This window comes from Symphalangus syndactylus, chromosome 5 (genome assembly GCF_028878055.3).
Source record: "Symphalangus syndactylus isolate Jambi chromosome 5, NHGRI_mSymSyn1-v2.1_pri, whole genome shotgun sequence".
NCBI lineage: Eukaryota > Metazoa > Chordata > Mammalia > Primates > Hylobatidae > Symphalangus > Symphalangus syndactylus.
The window spans coordinates 57,211,605-57,231,828 of NC_072427.2; the positions used below are offsets into that span (position 1 = coordinate 57,211,605).

Genomic DNA, 20,224 nt, shown 5'->3' on the forward strand with positions numbered 1-20,224 from the left:
GGATGAAACTGTTCCACTACAGATCATCAGGCAATAGATTCTCATAAGGAATGCACAACCTAGATCCCTCGCATGCGCAGTTCACAATAGGGTTCACACGACTATGAGAATCTAATGCCACTGCTGATCTGACAGGAGGCAAAGCTCAGGCGGTCATGCTCTCTGGCACACTGCTCACCTTCTGCTGTGTGGCCCAGTTCCTAACAGGCAATGGACACTTATCGGTCTATGGCCTGGGGGTTGCAGACCCCTTCTCTAGTGTACAGAATGGTCCAGCAGCATCTCTATTCTAGGATAACACTGGAGTGAATTCAGTTCAACTCTGGATGTCTGCAAGGTGGGCTTGGAGGTCTAAATTAAATCCAGGACCATGTGGGCCTTCTGACTGTAGCAGCTTAGACACCATCAGAAGCAGGGTTTTTCAACTTCAGCACTATTGACATTTAGGCTAGACAATTCTTTGTTGTCAGGGGCTGTCCTGTAAATTATAGGATGCTCAGCAGTGTCCTGTCCCTGGCCTCTAGTCACTAGATGCCATTAGCTTCACCACCTCCCGTACTGACAACCAAAAATGTCTCCAGATGATGCCAGATGCCCCCAGTTGAGAACCACTCGGCTAGTGAAAGATGTCACACCCTCCTGGTACAGAAGCTATTAAACCAAAAGCAGCACTGCATCCCAGAGGGTGTGGGAGAGATGAGTGCCACCAACATGGAGTTGAAGGGGAAGGGGTGGGATTCCTATCACACCACCACTGAACTGAGGGCCACTCATCTACAGACTGCCCCAAAGTACCCACTTCATCCACCTCCACACAGAGTCCCGGGGATGCCCCCAGTGGACACAGCCTCCAGCCTGCAAAAGGAAGCATTAAACACAGAAAACTAAGCAGTGACTCCTGCAAGGATTAAGAAAGCATAAATAATGTGCCTTTTTCTGTAATAATGTGCCTTTTTCTGTTTCTTTATTATAACAGCAGAGTAAGAGCACCAGGCACTGCCCTAGCATGGGGCTGGCAGGGACTCTGAAATTGCACTGCTGGGCTTTACCATCAGAATGAAGAAATAAAGGACAACCTTAAAGGACGGTGGTTTTTACTAGAACTAAAACAGCCTTGAGGATTCTATTTTCCTACAAGTCCAAAGTCAGTGATAAAATATGTTCATCTTATTTATCTGTTCTATGCTAAGTGCATATACCAAAAAAGGGTTGCTATTTTTTTTTTTTTTTTTTTTGAGATGGAGTCTCACTCTGTCACCCAGGCTGGTGTGTAGTGGCACGATCTCAGCTCACTGCAACCTCTATCTCCCAGGTTCAGGCAATTCTCCTGACTCAGCCTCCCGAGTAGCTGGGATTACAGGCACCTGCCACCACTCCAGGCTAATTTTTGTATTTTTAGTAGAGATGGGGTTTCACCATATTGGCCAGGCTGGTCTCGAACTCCTGATCTTGTGATCCACCCGCCTAAGCCTCCCAAAGTGCTGGGATTACAGGTGTGAGCCACTGTGCCCAGCCAGAGGGTGGCTAAATTTAATGTTTACTTGCCTATAAAATGTTACATATAGGCCGGGCGCGGTGGCTTACGCTTGTAATCCCAGCACTTTGGGAGGCCGAGGCGGGTGGATCACGAGGTCAGGAGATCGAGACCACGGTAAAACCCCTTCTCTACTAAAAATACAAAAAAATTAGCCGGGCGTGGTGGCAGGTGCCTGTAGTCCCAGCTACTTGGACAGGCTGAGGCAGGAGAATGGCGTGAACCCAGGAGGCGGAGCTTGCAGTGAGCCGAGATTGCGCCACTGCACTCCAGCCTGGGCGACAAAGCGAGACTCTGTCTCAAAAAAAAAAAAAAAAAAAAATGTTACATATAAGGTTAACATCAAATACTTAAGAAATACAATTAGATAAAGAAACGACTTAGAAGACATTTAACATACCACACAGATGAAGATTCTATACTTCTCAAGTCAATTAATTATAAATATGTAATTTATTAAAGTACTTTTTAAAATCTATAATACAAGCTTTTTTCAAGTGTTGGTATTGATATTTTACTTAATGTCTGCCTTATTATACCTATGTTTCATTAAAGATTAGTATTTATAGCACCTCTCCAACAAGGATGGGCTCACAACAACTGAAATATACAAAATAAATATATAAAATAAATAACAACATCATTTTAGTGTTTTCAAAAACATCCTCTCATTTCATCCTCGACTCCACAGTAGTGAATTCCCAGACTAAAGTTGATATAGTTTGATTATATAAATAACGTGGGCGAAAGAAATCAACTCTAAAAGTTTTTGTAATTTTCAACTGAAACAGGTAAAGGGCTTCTCAAAGACAAAAGAAGCCACTCACAGTTTTTGGTAAACTGTTACATTTAAACTCAGGAAATCTTGCACATTAAGACTGCCTGATTATACTTTGTTTAGTAAACAAAAACTTTACTAAAATAAAAATTTGACTGAATAGTTTACCCTAAAATCCCATAAGAATCACTTAAAACTGTATTTTTCTCGGAAAATAAAATACCATAATTTACCAAAGGCCTTCCGATTTTTCTTGGTCCTGGAAATCAGTATGGTGTTATGACAAAAATTTTGAATAATAACCCAAGAAAGAATCCAGGCTATTGCAATTAAGGCTTTTCCAGCCTTCTCAATCTAATTACAACTGAAATAAATAATTACAGTTCAATCAAGTATAAAATCTACTATAAGTTAATATGCACTATCAACATTTTAAATGTTTTTACTGTAACAATAGCCAACAAAACCTTTTTAAAATCACTGCACCAATTCCAGGCTTATTCTTGCCCCAAGTGCAGACTGAACGCTGTTTGGCCAATTTGAGAAAGGCGTCCACCAGCTGCTGTTTCTGTCCATTGGGATTCACCAAGTGGAAGGTCTTGGCCAGGGATTTTAGTTCAGGAGCAGAAAGGAGTTCAAGCACTTCAGAGAGTTCTTGCAACTCAGATTCTGAAATGGTTTAAAAAAAAAAAAGTTTCTTTAGATTTTACTATTTTCTAGCTTTATTTACCTTAGTTAGATGAAAATAAAATGAAATGCTACTAAGAAAATTTTAATTAGTTGGCCAAACCAATCATTAAATGTGGAATTATTAACATGGTATTATTAACGTATTAATAACACTATTATTATATCTCTTAAAAGTTATCAAATAATAGAATTTCTCACTAAAATCTAAAGGAAAATTTGACTAAAATAAAGACACACGTATCCGGATAGCCATTATGATTTGGGCATCTCAACACCTGCTTGGAATATATGCTCCCTGCCTTTCTCATCACAAAACCCCTACAAAATGGGACCTCTCAAACCAGGTCAGAGAGAACTGATCATCAGCCCTCTTCTTCCCACAAGCCTCTCCTACTCACTCGGCATTCGTGAGCCTGTTCAGCTACTGTGGGCCCTGACACCAACCTTGGCCTAGGAATTTGGCTCAGTCAGACCTCGCTGGTTTTTGCCTTCAAGGCTTCACAAATTTAGGGCAGCGCCTTCTTCCTCCATTGAGCAAATATTTATTGGGTGTACACAGTCAGCCTGGTAATATTCTAAGGCCCCAGGCATGCTACAGTGAAAGAAATCCCATCCACAGGAGCTAGCCTCCCAGCGTAACAATTAAATGAATAGGCATATTTATCAGGTGGTAATAACCGCCCTAAAGAAAAACACAACTTAGGAGGCAAACTGAAGCTGGCAGGAGGCTGGCTGTATTTCACACAGTAGTCAGGCAAACCTTTGACAAGGCGACACCAGGCAGAGGGGAAGGAAAGGAGAACTATGCCGTGTGGCCACGTGGTGGAAACTGACCTGGGTGGAGGGGAAAGTCAGTCCAAGGCTCTGAGACAGGAATGCACTCATCCTGGTGAAGAACACTGAGGGCTGGGTGGCCGTGGCAGAAAGTGAGAGGGGCAGCCAGAGCCAGGTCCCATGGGGCTGGAGCATGGATGGGACTTGCACTTGACTGAGTGCCACAGTGAGCCACTAGGATCCTGGTTTTGTTGCTCATTTGAAGGTAAGTCAAGGCTCACCTGCAGCAGTCACCTGGCATGCCTGTCAGACATATGAATTTACAGAATCTGCACCACATTTTCCAAGTCAGGTGGGGACTGAGTATCAAGTTCCCAGGTGACCCTGCTGGCACTGATGTGTGGGAAGCGCTGCTCTGCAGAGGGTCCTATGTCCCACCACTAACCATTCACATCCAAGCTCCTTCACTGAGCTTTTATGCCTCTCCCGCAACTTTCCCCATATCACCCCATCCAGCCCCACCCTAACACACTTACTGCTCACTTCGCTTCATCCCCACTTACTGCTCCCCACAATAAACTCTGCCCCAAAGAAACCATCTGGCTGATTTGCTTATTTTGGTCTAAAATGTCAGCAACTTGAACCCAAGGCTCACATTTCTCTTTCCTAATATAGTACAATTTTGTACCCCATACATAGGTACTTGACGAATGCTACTGACAAGACAACGAAAGGTATCACTGCAGAAGACAGACTCTCCTTAGTGTTCACATAGGCTTAAAGCAATTCAACAATGCTTAAGGCAATCAACGTAATCGAAGAGCTGTATGTGTGTGCACACGGGGCAGATGAAGTTTTTAGAGGCAATAAGGGTTGCAAACAACCAGCTTTATTCTATCATAAAGAGGACTCTGAGTAAGATTAGTCAAGCTCTTGCTGGAAGGAGACTGCCAAGAAGGGATGTATCCATTTTTTTTGAGACGGGAGTTTCACCCTGGTTGCCCAGGCTGGAATGCAATGGTGCAATCTCAGCTCACCGCAACCTCCGCCTCCCGGGTTCAAGTGATTCTCCTGCCTCAGCCTCCCAAATAGCTGGGATTACAAGCATGCGCCACCACATCTAATTTTGTATTTTTAGTAGAGATAGGGTTTCTCCATATTGGTCAGGCTGGTCTCGAACCCCCAACCTCAGGTGATCCACCCGCCTTGGCCTCCCAAACTGCTGGGATTACAGGCATGAGCCACCGTGCCCGGCCAGGATGTATTTCTTCTGTGGCACACACCCACATGTCTATCCCCAGGTGACTTTCGTTCTAAACCTGCCACAGTCAAGAAAACAGCAGCAGACCATCTCTCATTATTCTAGTATTCCTAACTCAGGCTAAGAATGGCTTTAGCATCACATGAATAATTTGTTGTCCTAAGATTAAAAATTCAATTAAAAACCAGTTAAGTTACCAAGCACCACCCCAGGGAGAGCACCATAATAATACTGCCACCCTTCTGCAGAAGCTCAGTTCTTCAGATCATATTTTCATTTCACGTCTCCTTCTACTAGTCATACCTGTCTGCAGAAAGCCTGCATTCTTCAATTCTTCAATCACAGGTGTTAAGTCTGAGGCAATCTCTTCGTATTCTAATTTAGTCATCTTAATCCAGCTTAATTTACGTTGAAAGAGCCTTACATATAACTTCTGACCAGTAGCTGCAATAAAGTTAAGAAAATGGTGAAAATCACTACATTTACCTTTTAAACCTAAGGTGAATAAATGTACTATTTAGAAATACACATACGCTTACTGTATGTATAAGGCCATCATTTTACAGAATAAACCATTTTGAAAGTACATTTAAAAATTTCCTAACAATTATTGGTCATTTTAAAACTTCTAAAATCAAGTTCCCTATTTTCTAGCCATCAACATTTCTACTCCCTCAGAAAAGCCCTACCCAGAATTCTTGTTTTGTTCTCTGCTCTTAGCTTAATATGCATTATTCTGATTTGATTGAAAATAATCTGAAATAATTTTCCAAAAAAAATGTCTAGCTTCAGTAGGGCAGTCCTCTCTAACCCAGCAATCTTGACCAAGCTTCTTAATTAACCTGTTTGGTCTCAATCTCCCTATTACCCAGATTATCTTTAAATTTCGGCCAACTCTAAAATGGCTTAATTGTATTTTGAAAATTTCCAACATTTATTTTCCTTTCTTCTTTAAAAAGGCAAAATTGACCTGTCATGATGGCTCATGCTGGTGGTTTCTTTTTGTTTTTTGTTTTTGTTGTTTTTTTTTTTGTTTTTTGTTTTTTTGAGATGGAGTTTTGCTCTTGTTGCCCAGGCTGGGGTGCAATGGTGCAGTCTCAGCTAACTGCAACTTCTGCCTCCCGGGTTCAAGCAATTCTCCTGCCTCAGCCTCCCAAGTAGCTGGGATTACAGGCACCCGCCACCATGCCCAGCTAATTTTTGTATTTTCAGTAGAGACGGGGTTTCACCATGTTGGTCAGGCTAGTCTCGAACTCCTGACCTCAGGCCATCTGCCCACCTCGGCCTCCCAAAGTGCTGGGATTACAGGCATGAGCCACCACACCCAGCCTACGGCTCATGCTTGTAATCCCAGCGCTTTGGGAGGCTGAGGCAGGAGGATTGCTTGGGACCAAGAATTCAAGGTCACAGTGAGCTATGATTACACCACTGCACTTCGCCTGGGTGACAGACAGAAATCCTGTCTCTAAAAGAACTTAAAAATAAAAAAATAAAAAGGCAAAAACAATTATCAGTAATTATTTCTACACACCAACAGATTGTACATGATTCTCCTTGGAGTGCAAGACACATGCATATGCAGAACTTGCACTAGGAAAACTGTTCCTATTTCTCAATTACATGGAATTACAGAGCCACCAATCACTGAAATACTCACAGGAATGCAATCAGCACACAACCGAAGATCTGTGACTAGTTTGGATAGAAAAGCCAATGTGCTATTACGTCCATCTTCTGGTGAGAATAGCAAAAGTAGAGACGGAAGTGGATACTACACATAGCTGTGCCCAGAGAAGTATTGCTCACATGTTAAAAAGTAACACAAGGAATACCATAATTCCACTGTGCGAATTTAAAACAGAAGTCCTTCTCTTGAACATCAATAGTAATGTTCAGGATTTTTCTCTTTTTTATCTACTGAGGAGTCGCACATGGCCGCATTTTACTGAAGGACAGTGTGACTACCATGTTTTTTCCTGCCCTCAGGGACATGGTTCCACAGAGCCATCATGGCCCTCTGAATAACACCGTAAAGACACAAAGGTGGCTTTTACTACAAACCTGCACTGCTGGCTTGGAGCCACCCCTGGCTGCCAAGGACTTGAGGCATAGACTAATATTTTTAATGTACCAATTTCAGCTTGAAAGTTTCCATTTCCTCCACACCCTCTTTAAAAGGAACAGTCCATGAATCTAAAATGTTGTTGGGAGAAAGAAAATATGCCTCAGGTTGGTTTGTTTTTTCCTGTATTGTATTTTATTCTACTTTCATCTTTGAGGAACAACAAAACCTAATGAAAAGCCTGATTACACACTCAAAATGCAAAGTATGCTTTTCTAAGTCACATTATATTGTTTTTTAATCTGGAAAAGGTTGTTTCTTAACTATCAAATGTACCTATAAAAGAAAAACAGCTGCTTCCAATATAACCAAAGTTCAGCAGGAGTAAACATCACCCAGGACAAAATCTTGTCTCTTTTCCATGAATCCCTCTCAATAAAACCTTCCAGTATGCTCCGACTCCCATGAACACTCCCACAGGGTACTCACAACACCACAGTGACTCCTTGCGGTCACTAGATTACTGCCCATCACATCATGCCCCAATCAGAGCAGCAAAAGGGGAACGAAAACTTGAAAACAAACACAGGCATAAGATACCTGATAACTGATAAAATTTAGTTACAATTCCCTTCTCCTGCTCATCAAAGAGCATCATATCATCTTCATTCTCAAGTACAGCTTTTAGCACCACAAGGAAACTCCGAAGGTAGTAAGGATGACCGGTTGTTTGACCAGGACCATTAGAGCTTGACCCCTGCTCCAAAGGAATGCTGCGAGGGATATCATTGTTTAAGCAACTGTCATCCTGCAGAGGAGCCTCTTGGACGTTACTCCATGCAGAAGCATCATTTGCAGAACTATGAGATTTTGCCTCTGAATCTGACAGCTGTATTTTAGCTTCTGAAGCAACAGTCATTTTTACTTCTTCACAATGACATGCCTCACGTTTTTCAACCACTTCTTTGATACACTCTTGCTTTACAAGACTGTCTTCCAAAGTAGACTTTAATGTATTCCTAAGAGTGAAATCTGATGAGAATAACACGATCGCATTATCTGAGAAGCCAGGGGTGAGGGCTGATTTCTCACATTCCCGGGTAGCCTTTTGGCTTTCGGCTTCCATTATTTTACTTCCTCTTACCATATGTTCAGGAATACACTCTAGAGAATCACATTTAAACACGTTTTCTTTTTGAGAACTGTTCTCCAAAATTTGATCCTCGTCCTCAATTTCTGAAGAGTTATCAACCAGACTCTTATCAACTGTGGCTTTGGAACTCTGTGGACTAGGACCGGCAAATTCTTCATCCTTATCTATTGATTTTTTAGCCTTTACGTATTTTCTGGACAATTTAGATGCTAGGCTTCCCAAACAAATGACTTTCACACTACGATTTCTCCGCTCATCTTGATCTTTGCACCCCACATCATCATTACTTTTAAAGTAGGGACTGGTCTTCTGCTTTATGTCCCTTTTTGCTGAATCACTTTGGCCGGGGGTTAAATTTGTCTTTGGTGGTGGTGACTTCTTTGATGTTACATCTTCTAAGGTAACACTGGTTAAATCTACCGTAGACACATTTGAATTTATTAAGCCAACCTGCCCTGGATCCACTTGAACGAAGTCATTGTTAGCACACATTTCATCAAGGTGCCGGTTTAAGTCATATCTAGGCACCATTTTACTGCAAACGGGGCAGGCAAGTTTAGCAGGTGGTGCATTGTTAAAACACGAAATAATAGAATTAGATGCTTTTTTCTTATTCTTGCTGATTGATAAGCTTCTACGAGGCCTTTTTTTGTCAGGAGGTTTCCCTTCCGACATCATGAGTATTAGAAAAACTGGATGTTCTGAGCAATAAAACACAGGATATTTAAGGTGAAAGATAGCAATGGTTTACTTTTACTTTCTTGACTTGAAATCACCAAAAGTGGGATTCTATATGACCTCATGTTATTCGTCTAGACAATTTCTTCTTCCTACAAGAAGAAACACATATAAGTTAAAAATATTTTTATGAATTCAGCAAGGGGAAAAGCGAACTCTGAAACGTGAAAGAGCAAGGGCTCCTGTAATGAAGAGACAACCCTGAGCGTGAGACAGACCAAGCCCCTCCGACAAGCTCTGTACGCGATCTTAGTGTCCCCTACCATAAAATGACAGAGCTGGGCTTGTAAAGGTAATTTCTAGGACATCTTTAAGACCTAAAACTATCCGTTTCTAAAAAGGGACAATTTGACCACTTCAGACCCTTTATAAGACCACTGTATGAGTAACTTTTTCTGAGTGAGATGGAGACTATCAGCGCGTGGCCCAGGGCAATGCCCGCCGCATACGCCAGCGCAGATGAAACGCCCCAGCCGCGGGCAGCTGCGCCCGCGCCGGCTGCCACCACCGCGGCTTCTGCTGCGGAGCAGAGGCCCCGGCCAGTACGGCAGGCGCTGCGGGGCCAAGGCCGCGCACCTGGGGCCACGCGACTGAGCCCGAGCCACTCACCCTGCTACCTCGGGCCTGGCTGCCCTCGCGTCCTCCTTCCCTCGGTGCCCTGTCACCCAAGATCCCCACGCTACCACCTCGCACCTCCCACCTGGCTCCGCGCGCCGCCGCTTCCAGGCATTCCCAGCCGATCCCCGCGTCTAGCGTCCACAGGCTTAGCAAGTGGAGGCTCGAGTGATCGATCTCCTTTCCTATCCAAGTTAAAGGCTCCCATACCGTAGGTGGCCAAGGCAGGCTGAGCCCTGGAGCGGAAACGCGGGCACCTCCTTCCTTTCCCACCCGCAGAGGCAGGCGCCTGTGCGCCCCTGCACGCCCCCGCAGGTCTTCTCTGCGGCTATGCACTCTGAGACTCCTCTCCCTAGTCGGTGAGAAAGGCGAGCAAGCTAAACGTGTTTGCTGGGGGAGCATTCAGTGTCAAAACGAGCAAACAGCCTCCCGGGGCGGGGGGGGGTGAGGGGGGAAAGACAGGCGACTTCTGCAACCAACACGCGGAACTCTACTTAAGCTGACTCCTGCGAATAAGCGAGAGGGAGTTTCAGTTGGAAAACCACTGAGCTGGGTTTTCCAAAAGATAGTACTAATCACCGGTTATCTGATGCCCTTGAAATAATAACATCAAGAACCAAGAAATAAAATGTAGCCATTAGGAAGTGATGCGTCCTGAGTATTTATGACTTCTGTTTTTAATGTAATTTATTTGTAAAGTTATATGATTTATTTAACTTTTAATATGGCCGTGTTTAACAGCTGAATTTTTTTTTTTTTTTTTTTTTTTTTTTTTTTTTTTTTTTTTTTTGAGATGGAGTCTCGCTCTGTCACCCAGGCTAGAGTGCAGGGGCGCGATCTCAGCTCACTGCAAGCTCCACCTCCCTGGTTCACTCCATTCTCCTGCCTCAGCCTCCTGAGTAGCTGGGACTACAGGCGCCCGCCACCACGCCCAGCTAATTTTTTGTATTTTTAGTAGAGACGGGATTTCGCCATGTTAGCCAGGATGATCTCGATTTCCTGACCTCGTGATCCGCCCGCCTTGGCCTCCCAAAGTGCTGGGATTATAGGCGTGAGCCACCATGCCCGGCCTAACACCTGAAAATTTAACAATCAGCCCAGAAGCACTGACACCAGCGTGTTCCAGCCCACCATGAATGACCTAGAATGCAAGCTTCTTGAGATCAGGCGGTTGTGTTTGTTGCCTTTACTGTAACATCGCTGCTGCCTGCAGCAGTGGCTAGCGTTGTGTAATTATTGATAAATATACGTTGAATGAGTGCATAAATAAATGAGCAAACTAAAGAGAATAAGGACATAAATAGGGAGTTCATTAACAAGAATGTATTGACTGCCTACCTCATTCCAGGTAACATTTTAGATGCTGAAAATATGTGTCAGTGAACAATAAGGAATGGGAGGAAATTCTTCATGGGAGGGAGGGGAACTCGTCATGAAGGATACATTCTGGTGGAAGGAGATAGAGAAATATAAAAAGTAAACTATGTGGTGAAATTGAAGACCAGTAAAGCCAGAAACATCTTAGGGGTGAGAAGGTTACAATTTGAAAGAGTGGTAAGGAAAGGCCTCACTGAAAAGATGACATTTGAAGATTGACATTGGCCTGAAGGAGGTAATGGTGTGGACTGAGAGAAGGCCATGGTAGGCCAGGAAACAGCAACAGCACATGTAAAAGCCTTGAGGCAGAAGATTGTCTGGCAGGCTCTAAGAACACCGAGGAGGCAGAAGAAAACAAAGCCGGGGAGGCAGCAGAGAGCCAGACCATGGAGGGCAAGTGTTAGCAAATTTGTTCCGAAAAGGGCCAGGTAGTAAATGTTTGAGGCTTTTGGGACCACGTGGCCTCCATCATAATTAGGCAACACAGCTATTGTAGTGTGAAAGCAGCTATAGACAATATGTAACATATGAGTATGGTTTTGTTCCAATAAAACTTTATTTACAAAAATAGCTGGCTAACTTGCCATCCAGCTACTGTTTGCCAGCACCTGATGTATGACCCTGCAGGTCATTGTATGGATTTGAACATTGATTTTGAGTGAGATGGCAGGAGGGGAGACAAAGATTTTGAGCATAAGTTCTAAAAGGACCCCTTTTCCTGTTGCATTAAGAATAGAGCTTGGGGCTGGGCGTGGTGGCTCACGCCTGTAATCCCAGCACTTTGGGAGGCCGAGGCGGGTGGATCATGAGTTCAAGAGATCCAAGATCATTCTGGCCAACATGGTGAAACCCCGTCTGTACTAAAAGTGCAAAAATTAGCTGGGTGTGGTGGCGCTCTCATGTAGTCCCAGCTACTCGGGAGGCTAAGGCAGGACAATTGCTTGAACCTGGGAGGCGGAGGTTGCAGTGAGCCAAGATCCCGCCACTGCACTCCAGCCTGGCAACAGAGTGAGACTCTGCCTAAGGAAAAAAAAAAAAAAATAGAGCTTGGGGCTGGGCATGGTGGCTCACACTTGTAATCCCAGCACTTCGGGAGGGCAAGGTGGGTGGATCACCTGAGGTCAGGAGTTTGAGACCAGCCTGGCCAACATGGCAAAACCCTGTTTCTACTAAAAATACAAAAAAAAAAAAAAAAAAAAAAAAAACATTAGCCAGGCATGGTGGCACACACCTGTAATCCCAGCTACTCGGGAGGCTGAGGCAGGAGAATCGCTTGAACCCAGGAGGCGGAGGTTGCAGTGAGCTGAGATCGCACCATTGAACTCCAACCTGGGCAACAAGAGCGAAACTCCATCTAAAAAAAAAAAAAAAAAAAAGAATAGAGCTTGGGGCACACAAGGAGGGAAGCAAGAGAGGGAGCGAGGAAAACAGAAGGCTGATGCAGTAATCTAAGGAGAGATGATGGTGGCATGGGTCAGGGTGTTGGCATTGCAATTGATAAGAATTCATCATATTCCGAGTATATTTGGAAGGCTGAGCCAGCAGGATCTGCTCATGGTAAAGGTGGTAAGGTACAAGAGAAGAAGAAGAGTCAAGGGAAACTGAGGCCTTTGGCCTAGCAACTGGCAAGATGGGGGAAAGAGTAAGAGTTCAGTTTCGGACATGTAAGTTTGAGATACTGGTTAGACATGCTTGTAGATGAAAATCCTTGAATTGATTAATCAAGTCAGGTCAGGATGGAAATATAAGTTTGGCAGTTGTTGGGGTTTAAATGGAATTAATATATGGGACAAAGGATTGACTGTAGATAGATAACTAAACGGTCAGAAGACTAAGCATTCCAATAACAAAAGACAGGGCAGTGAGGAGGAGCCCGCAAAGGAGACTGAGCTGGTGCAGTAGGAGGAAGAGAGAGTTGGCAGCCGGAAATCCAAGTGACTGAAGTGTGACAAGGACTGAGGGGCATCAGATGCAGGCAGAGAACTGCCACGAGGTGGGGACACAGCAGAGAATGCCTTCACAGGCAATGCCCAGAGACCCACTGGGGCAGGGCCACCCCTGAGACCCTGGACCTATAGAGCCACCAGTGTGCAATGCCAGCCTGGGAAACCTGCAGGCACAAGACCAACCAGTGAGAGCCAGGGCACAGGCTACACCCAATAAAGCTATAGGGTTGGGGCCACCTGAACCCCTGGGGAACCAACCCTCACCCCAGTGTGACTGGAAGGTGAGACATAAAGTCAAAGATTATCCTCAAGCCTCGAGATTTAATGTTGCTTGCCCTGCTGGGTTTTGGACTTACTTGGGACTAAGCTATTCCTTTCTTCTTTTCTATTCTCTCTTTTAGAATGGGAATATCTACCCTATGCCCATTCCACCATTGTATTTTGGAAGCACATAACTTGTTTGGTTTCACAGCTGGAGGGAAATTAGGCTCAGGATGAATCACACCTTGTCATTCTTACCTATATGTTTACGTGAGACTTTGGACTTAGAATTTAAAGTTGATGCTGGAACAAGTTAAGATTTTGGTGGCTAGTGGGATGGAATGAATGTATTCATTTAAGAATATGAATTTGAGAAGCTGGGGTGGAACGCTATGGTCTGAATATGTCCTTCAAAATTCATGTGTTGAAACTTACTGGCCAGTGAGATATTAAAAGGTAGGACCTTTAGGGGATTAAGTCTTGAAAGCAAAGCCTTCATGGATGGGATTAGCATCCTTATAAAAGGCTTGACGGAGTGATTTTGGTGGCTTTTTGCCCTTCCACCTTCTACCAAGTAAGGACATAACAAGCAACCATCCCAAAGCAGAGAGAGCAGCTCCCACCAGAGAATGAATTTCCCAGCACCTTTGTCTTAGATCTTCCAGCCTCCAGAACCATAAGAAATGTTTCTGTTGTTTATAAATGACCCAGTTGCAGGTATTTTGTTATAGCAGCACAAATGGACAAAAACCAGTGCTTAATTTAGCCCCATACAGCCTAGCTCTACCCTGCTGCAGCCAGCTTCTGCAATAACAGGAATGCAGAGTGCAAACTTCCACAGGCTCTTCTTGACCACTGTGATTGATCCCTTGTAGATTAAAAACCAGAACGACTTTATCTGTTGCTTTGGTGGAATCTTAGTCCACATTCTCCACCCATCTGGACTAAGGCTTACTGCATTTCTGTCAAATCAATATGAGAGCCTGCTTTTTGTTCATGGAGATGATTAACTTATTTTTCAGTCTGGGCATGTCTTTTTCATTTATTTTTTATTTTTATTTTTTGAGACAGAGTCTCACTCTGTTGCCCAGGCTAGAATGCAGTGGCATGATCTCGGTTCACTGCAACCTCCGCCTCCCGGTTTCAAGTGATTCTCCTGCCTCAGCCTCCTGAGTAGCTGGGAATACAGGCGTGCACCACCACACCAGGCTAATTTTTATATTTTTAGTTGAGACGGGGTTTCGCCATGTTGGCCAGGCTGGTCTCCAACTCCTGGCCTCAGGTGATCCGCCTACCTTGGCCTCCCAAAGTGCTGGGATTACAGGTGTAAGCCATCGCACATGGCCTTTATTTACTTTATATATCTCACCTATAACTGCGGCAGTTTGCAGAAGAGAGGATGCCCTCAACTCCAACTTCTCCAAACCATCCAAAAAGGGAAGTCTGCTCTACGTCAACAGTGTTGTTGTTTTTAAAGACCATATGTCAACATGCCAGATTATAGCAAAAGGATGTCAAGGGAGCAACAGGAAAGCAAGCCTGAGAGTCCTGGAGAGAAGGTGACAGAGCTGCCTTTTGAAGGTGGTCACTCCCTCAGACTCTGCCTTCCTGCCTTGTTCCTCCAGATGTCAGATTTGCTGTTGGGGCCCACACCGGGGGAGGGGGGAAATGGGGGGCTGACCTGATAGGAAGATGGAGAAGCTGCCGGGGGCCCTTTTGGATCCAGAATTGAGGCAGCAGTTCCAGCCAGGTCCAGAGGTGGTTGCTGCCCCACCCCAGCCCCCAAGGGAATGGTACTGATTGCAGAATGTGGCGACAACTCCCTGGCTGGGAGAGGGAGGTGCTTGCTCCCTTGAATCACCTGAGCCCAGGCTGGAAGACCCAAGGGGAATGACAAGGCCAGCCCACTCCAGGCCCATCCCCTCCCTTTAACCCTGAGCAGTCACCCTCCCAGATTCCAGTCCCTTTTCCTAAGCGCCCTCCCTGCAAGGTCTGCAGAGAGCAGCACTCCCTTGTGCCAGCTCACCCTGCACTGTCCTTTCTTTCAGCAATCCCATGGGTATGAACTTGAGATGATTCATTTTCCTAAAAGCCTCTTTGGGCTGAGGGAAGGTATGGGTGGCTCAGCGAGGTTTGGAGTGGGGGCCGCCTCTTCTCAGAGCTGCTGTGAGGGCCAGGGCCTCCTTCCCTGGCGGGTGTCTGCAGCCTGGGCAACGGCGCTGGATGGCACCGGCTTTGCAGGCAGCCTGTCATCCCCAGCAGCCTGGGAGGCTGGGGGTGCACCGGCTCCCACTCCCGATAGGGCCGAGGCTCCTTCCTCACCTAAGAGGTGACTGTCTTGAAGAGTGGGCACAGAGGAGCCAGCAACCTGGACAGTGAAGGCAGCCAGGAGAAAATCTGCAGCTCAGTCTGAGACAGAAGTCTCCTCCAACACAGCGATTGTACAGTTGGGGAAACCGGGCTAAGAGGGAAGGGGGCTTGCCCAAATCACCAGCCCTGGAATGTTTTGAGCTTTGGGGATGGATCTCCCAGGAAACGTGTTTTATGCCACCGCCGCCTCTGGTCACCCACCCCGAGGTGTGGTGGACCTGGACAGCCAGCTTGACTGAGGGCCAGGCTGGTGAAGTCAAACCTACCACTCAGGAAGGAGACCTAGCCCTTCTCCAGAGTTCAAACGTGAGGGCTGCCTTCTTTGGGCCTCAGTTTCCCCACCTGAATTCCAAGGACCCCTCTAGCTCCTACACTCTGAGCCAAGGTTTCCTATGAGCCCACAGTCAGCCTAGAGGACCAGGGCTACATCTTCCTTGGACAGAGACCCACCATAGTGGCAGCAGGAGGTAGGGGTGGGGGTAGGCAACATTCCTGTGGGGAGGTGGAGCTGTCGTCAGAGATGGTGTCTGCAGGCAGTGGGTGTATCGTGGCTCTGCTACCACTTGCTGGGTGGCCCCGTGATGTTTCTTTCCCCACTGTGGACCTCAGTTTCCCTATCTGTTCTGTGGAGATAAGATGCCTGCCTACATATTTGGGGACTGGGATGTGTGTGGGCCAGTTGCAGTGTTTCTTGGTGTGGTCCTGGGGCAGCGTTCACCACCCCATAGAGATTTCTGGGCCCCACCCTAGGCTCACAGGACCAGAATCTCTGGGAATGAAGCCTGGGAATCTGCATTTCCACAGGCATCTGGCAGATTCTGACATGATTGAAAAGCACTAATAGCATATGGCAAGCTCTTTATAAAAGGTAAATTCATAGCTGCCTTTTACTAAACATAAATCTCACCTTCCCTTCCTCAGTTAAGGACACACACTGCAGTTGAAAATCACTGTGCCTTTCCAGATGCAGAATCTGACCTTTCCAATAGGATTCTGTTAACTGTTGCTTTCTGTAGTTTGTATTCCGAAACAAGGGGAATATCTTTCCATTTTTTCAATATAAATGTTTAAGTTGGATATGCTTTTTCAAACTGGACACACACTCACACAGTTTAGAATTTCAGCTATGGCTTCCTCTCAAATTATTAGCCCCTTTCTGCCAGGGAGCAGTTTTTCCCAGACAAGACCCTGGACAGAGGCTGGTGGGGGGGGGGGCCCCTCCTCATCAGAATCACTAGATCATGACTGACCCCTAGAGGTGGCTTCTCTGCTTAACTGTCAGCCCATGGGCTGGGATGGGACCCCCCAAAGCTGCGGCAAAAGCTTCCACCCATCCTGGGCACCCCCTGTCATCTGTGGGAAAAGGCCCGTCCCTTGTCTTCTGGGCCCAGCCGGCCTCACAGTCATTCAGCAGATTGGAAAGTCGAAGCATGTGCTGTGCTTGGCTGGGCTCTCCTGCGCCCCTTTCTGGGGTGAGGCAGAGTGTATTCCAGCCCCCAGCATCCCTGCTGTTTATTCCCACCCCTCATCCCCACCGCCATACACACTCACAAGTACAAACACAGGCGCAGTCACCGGCACACACCACTCTGGACAGCACCATTTCCAGCCTCAGCGGGGCAGTTTCCTTACAGGGAAGTTAATGAGGCACTAAAGAAGGCTCAGGAGACAGGGAGAACCTCTGTCAAGAAGAGGCTCCTAGAGTGGTTCTGCCTCTGACTTGCTGGGGGTCCTTGAGAAAGCTGCTTCCCCTCTTTGGCCTCAGTTTCCTCAGCTGAGAAATGGGGGGCCAGCCAAATGGTCTAAGGTTCTGGGAACCTCTAAGTCAGAGCCTGTAGCTGGTGCTAAGGATGAGGGAGAGGGCCTCAGGGTCAGCCGAATGCCTGAGAGTCAGGACAGGCCCAAAGGTGAGCAACCTGAGCACATCAGGTGGGTTCAAAGCTGGTGCATGAGCCCCACAGCCTGCAGAGCATCCCTGGACTCAGGAGCCCGCTCTCACCAGCCCGGTAGGACTTGAGAGATGTGGGGTCCAGCCTCTCCTACTATTGCAGGGCTGAGGGCTGGGAGCTGCCGATTCTGACCCCACAGCTGCCTTAGACATGCCAGATGGGCTGGGGCAAGACACACCCCTCTCTATGAAATGAGCAGTCAGTCCAAATAGATACACTAAAGAAGGGCTGTGGGATAGACCCAGCTGTAGCCTGAGGCTACAGACTGGCTTCCAGGGTACTCAAGCAGCTGGCCTCTGGAGTAGGAGCCCCGGGCATGAGAGGCAGGACTCAGAATCTCGGCCAAGCCTCCACAGGAATCCCCTCTGGAGGGCCCGAGCACTCTGCAGGAGGGGCAGCAGATAGCAGGTGCACCAGGAGCACATTTCACAAGGTGCCCAATATTGCATCTGCTCAGATAGGCAGCGAGTTGGAAAGTGGATACAGTAGGCAGGGTGGCGGCTGCTCCCCATGGCCAGGAGTCCAGCCTAGCACCCACGTGAGTCTGCCTCAGTCCTGCTCAGTTGGGTCATCCGTGCCCTTGGCCGTCTGGTCCCACCCACAGAGGGAGGGTTTTGGGGCGACCAGGTGAGCTGGCCCTTGTGGGAGGATGTAACTGACTCCTGAGCCTGGAGAGCCAGGCAGCCCCTCGCCAGCGTCCCCACCCCCACCTCTCCAGCCCCCCTCATTCCCTGATCTTCCCATCCACTCCCCTGACCCAGCAGTTTCCTCTGCTCACTCTCTTTTCCTGCTCCCAGGCTCGCCTGGTCACGTGTCCTTCACTCTCCTCTGAGTCTCCCTCTTTCCAAGCCGCCTCCACTCTACTTGACACACTCTCCCTTAAGACATCAGAGTACACAAGCTCAAGTCCCTGCACCTGACCTTTACTCCCAGACATGGGAGGGAGATGACATGAAGACCCAAACGCCACTTGGCAAGAGATCTGGGGTATGCAGAGGGGCAGATCTGAGGCTGTGGAAGCTCCAGGGGCTCCCTGCAGGAGGCCGCATGTAAGCTGGCTATTGAATGTGGCTCTGAGCTGAGACCTCTCCTTGAAGCTCCAGACCAGGAGCCAGCTGCCAGCTGCACCCCTCCATTTGGTGCCTCAGAGAAACCTTGCACTCTGTAGATCTAACTCTGAACCCAGAAAATCCCCCCCCCGTTAGCCCTGTCTCTTCATAGGGAAAGCACCACCTCAGACCCAGTTCTGCACCAAACCCACATTTGAGTCATGGGGCTCCTGCCCTGCACTGTGAGCACTCTGGATAAGCCAGTGCTGAGGGGGAAGGAGCTCTGAATGCCAAGCCAGAACACGAGCTTCAACTCCACTTCCAGCTCTGAGAGCTGTGGGTAGGGAAGGGCCCTAGTTCATTTTGCTGTAGAAAGACCAGTCTGCCACTGTATGGCACATGGATGGCAGGGGCAGAGTGTGGGTGGAGAGAACAGAAGGTGGGCAGGGCGGGGGAGGCAGGGACATGGCTGTAGCCATGGGAGGACTGACAGGACTTGGTGGACACTTATATGAACCAAGAGAGGGGTCAGGAAGAGACACCCAGTTTTGTATCAGATGTGTAGAGCATGGGATGCTGTTCATTGATTGAGGGAGGAGGAGGAGGAAGAGGTATGGCATGGGAGAAGGTAACTGAGCTCTGTCATGAATGTCATTTGAAGTCCCCAGGGAGAGCCAGGCCCACCAGTGCCTTCACTGCTTCAGCCGGCCCTCGGGGTTTCTGTGCTCCCTGGCCCTCTCGGCTCCCGCTTCATAGCTGTCAGCTGCAGTGGGGGACAGCTGCACAAGGGCCCAGCAGGTCTGTGTGTTTACCCAGGGCACTGCCGCGTGGCCCTGCCTAGCAGAAGCTGATGGACGACCTTCTGAACAAAACCCATTACCACAACCTGATCCGCCCAGCCGCCAGCTGCTCACAGCTCATCTCCATCGAGACAGAGCTCTCCCTGGCTCAGCACATCAGCATGGTAGATGCAGAGGGCACCTGTGGCTCAGGCTCAGGTGAAGAGGCAGCTCATGCCCAAGCCCAAAGCAATCAATGTCCAGAGGAATGAAATGACTACAGTTGACTTAGACTCACCAGTACATGGTGGGGAGGCTGGAGGGGGGTCCATGAGGTTTACAGGTGTCCAATATTTAATGAGGTCATGGTTTTGTTAACAAAGAAGAAATGAGGGTGGGAGCGGGATCACCACTGGCTAGGCAGCCAGTGGGCCTGCAGAGACTCTGCTCAGCTGTCTCCAGCATGACCATGAGCTTCTCCTCCTCATCCTCCCAGCCCCACCCTACTCTCTCCCCCAGCTTGCTCAACAGGTGACCTTACAGGCTTCCTACCTGTTGGGGGAATAAGAACCAGACTGGGGAACTGACGGGTACAGAGGGCCAGGTGTAGGCGCAGGACCACAGGCAGTGCAGTGTCTACTGAGCCAGGTGGGTGAGGGTCTGGAGAGTGGGCATGGCTGCTGCAGGCATGGAAAGGAGGCGCAGATGGCGGCACTCCCAGGGCCCATTGTCAGGGTCTCCACATGTGGACGTGTGCAGAGGTGGGGGTGCTGAGGGAGGAGGGGCAGGGAATTTCTCATCTTCTCTCTACTGCCTCTGAGTTGGAGATGTCAGAGGGAGCCATGGCCCACTGTAAATAACACAATGTCCCCACCCACAGGGTTAGAA

At 47.5% G+C, this 20,224-nt stretch overlaps 1 protein-coding gene and 1 pseudogene across 7 annotated transcripts in view; one reads left to right on the top strand and one right to left on the bottom strand.

Annotated features, from left to right (window-relative positions):
- The window catches only part of FAN1 (FANCD2 and FANCI associated nuclease 1), a 40,314-nt gene extending 30,299 nt beyond the window's left edge, over positions 1 to 10,015 (bottom strand). For 2 of the 7 annotated variants that reach the window (XM_055278545.2, XM_055278547.2), the window contains exons 1-4: positions 9,691 to 9,838; positions 7,700 to 9,082; positions 5,341 to 5,481; positions 2,780 to 2,981 (exon numbers count right to left, since the gene is read on the bottom strand). In XM_055278545.2, coding sequence (XP_055134520.2) covers positions 2,780 to 2,981; positions 5,341 to 5,481; positions 7,700 to 8,930 — 1,574 coding nt within the window. In that variant the 5' untranslated portion in view covers positions 8,931 to 9,082; positions 9,691 to 9,838. Of the gene's footprint in view, positions 1 to 2,779; positions 2,982 to 5,340; positions 5,482 to 7,699; positions 9,083 to 9,599 lie in introns of all 7 variants that reach the window. The other 5 variants (XM_055278546.2, XM_063640256.1, XM_063640254.1 and 2 more) reach the window with 4 other exon arrangements.
- A 4,866-nt stretch (positions 10,016 to 14,881) lies between these two features.
- On the top strand, positions 14,882 to 18,659 carry LOC129481579 (uncharacterized; annotated as a pseudogene).
- The last annotated feature ends 1,565 nt before the right edge of the window (positions 18,660 to 20,224 follow it).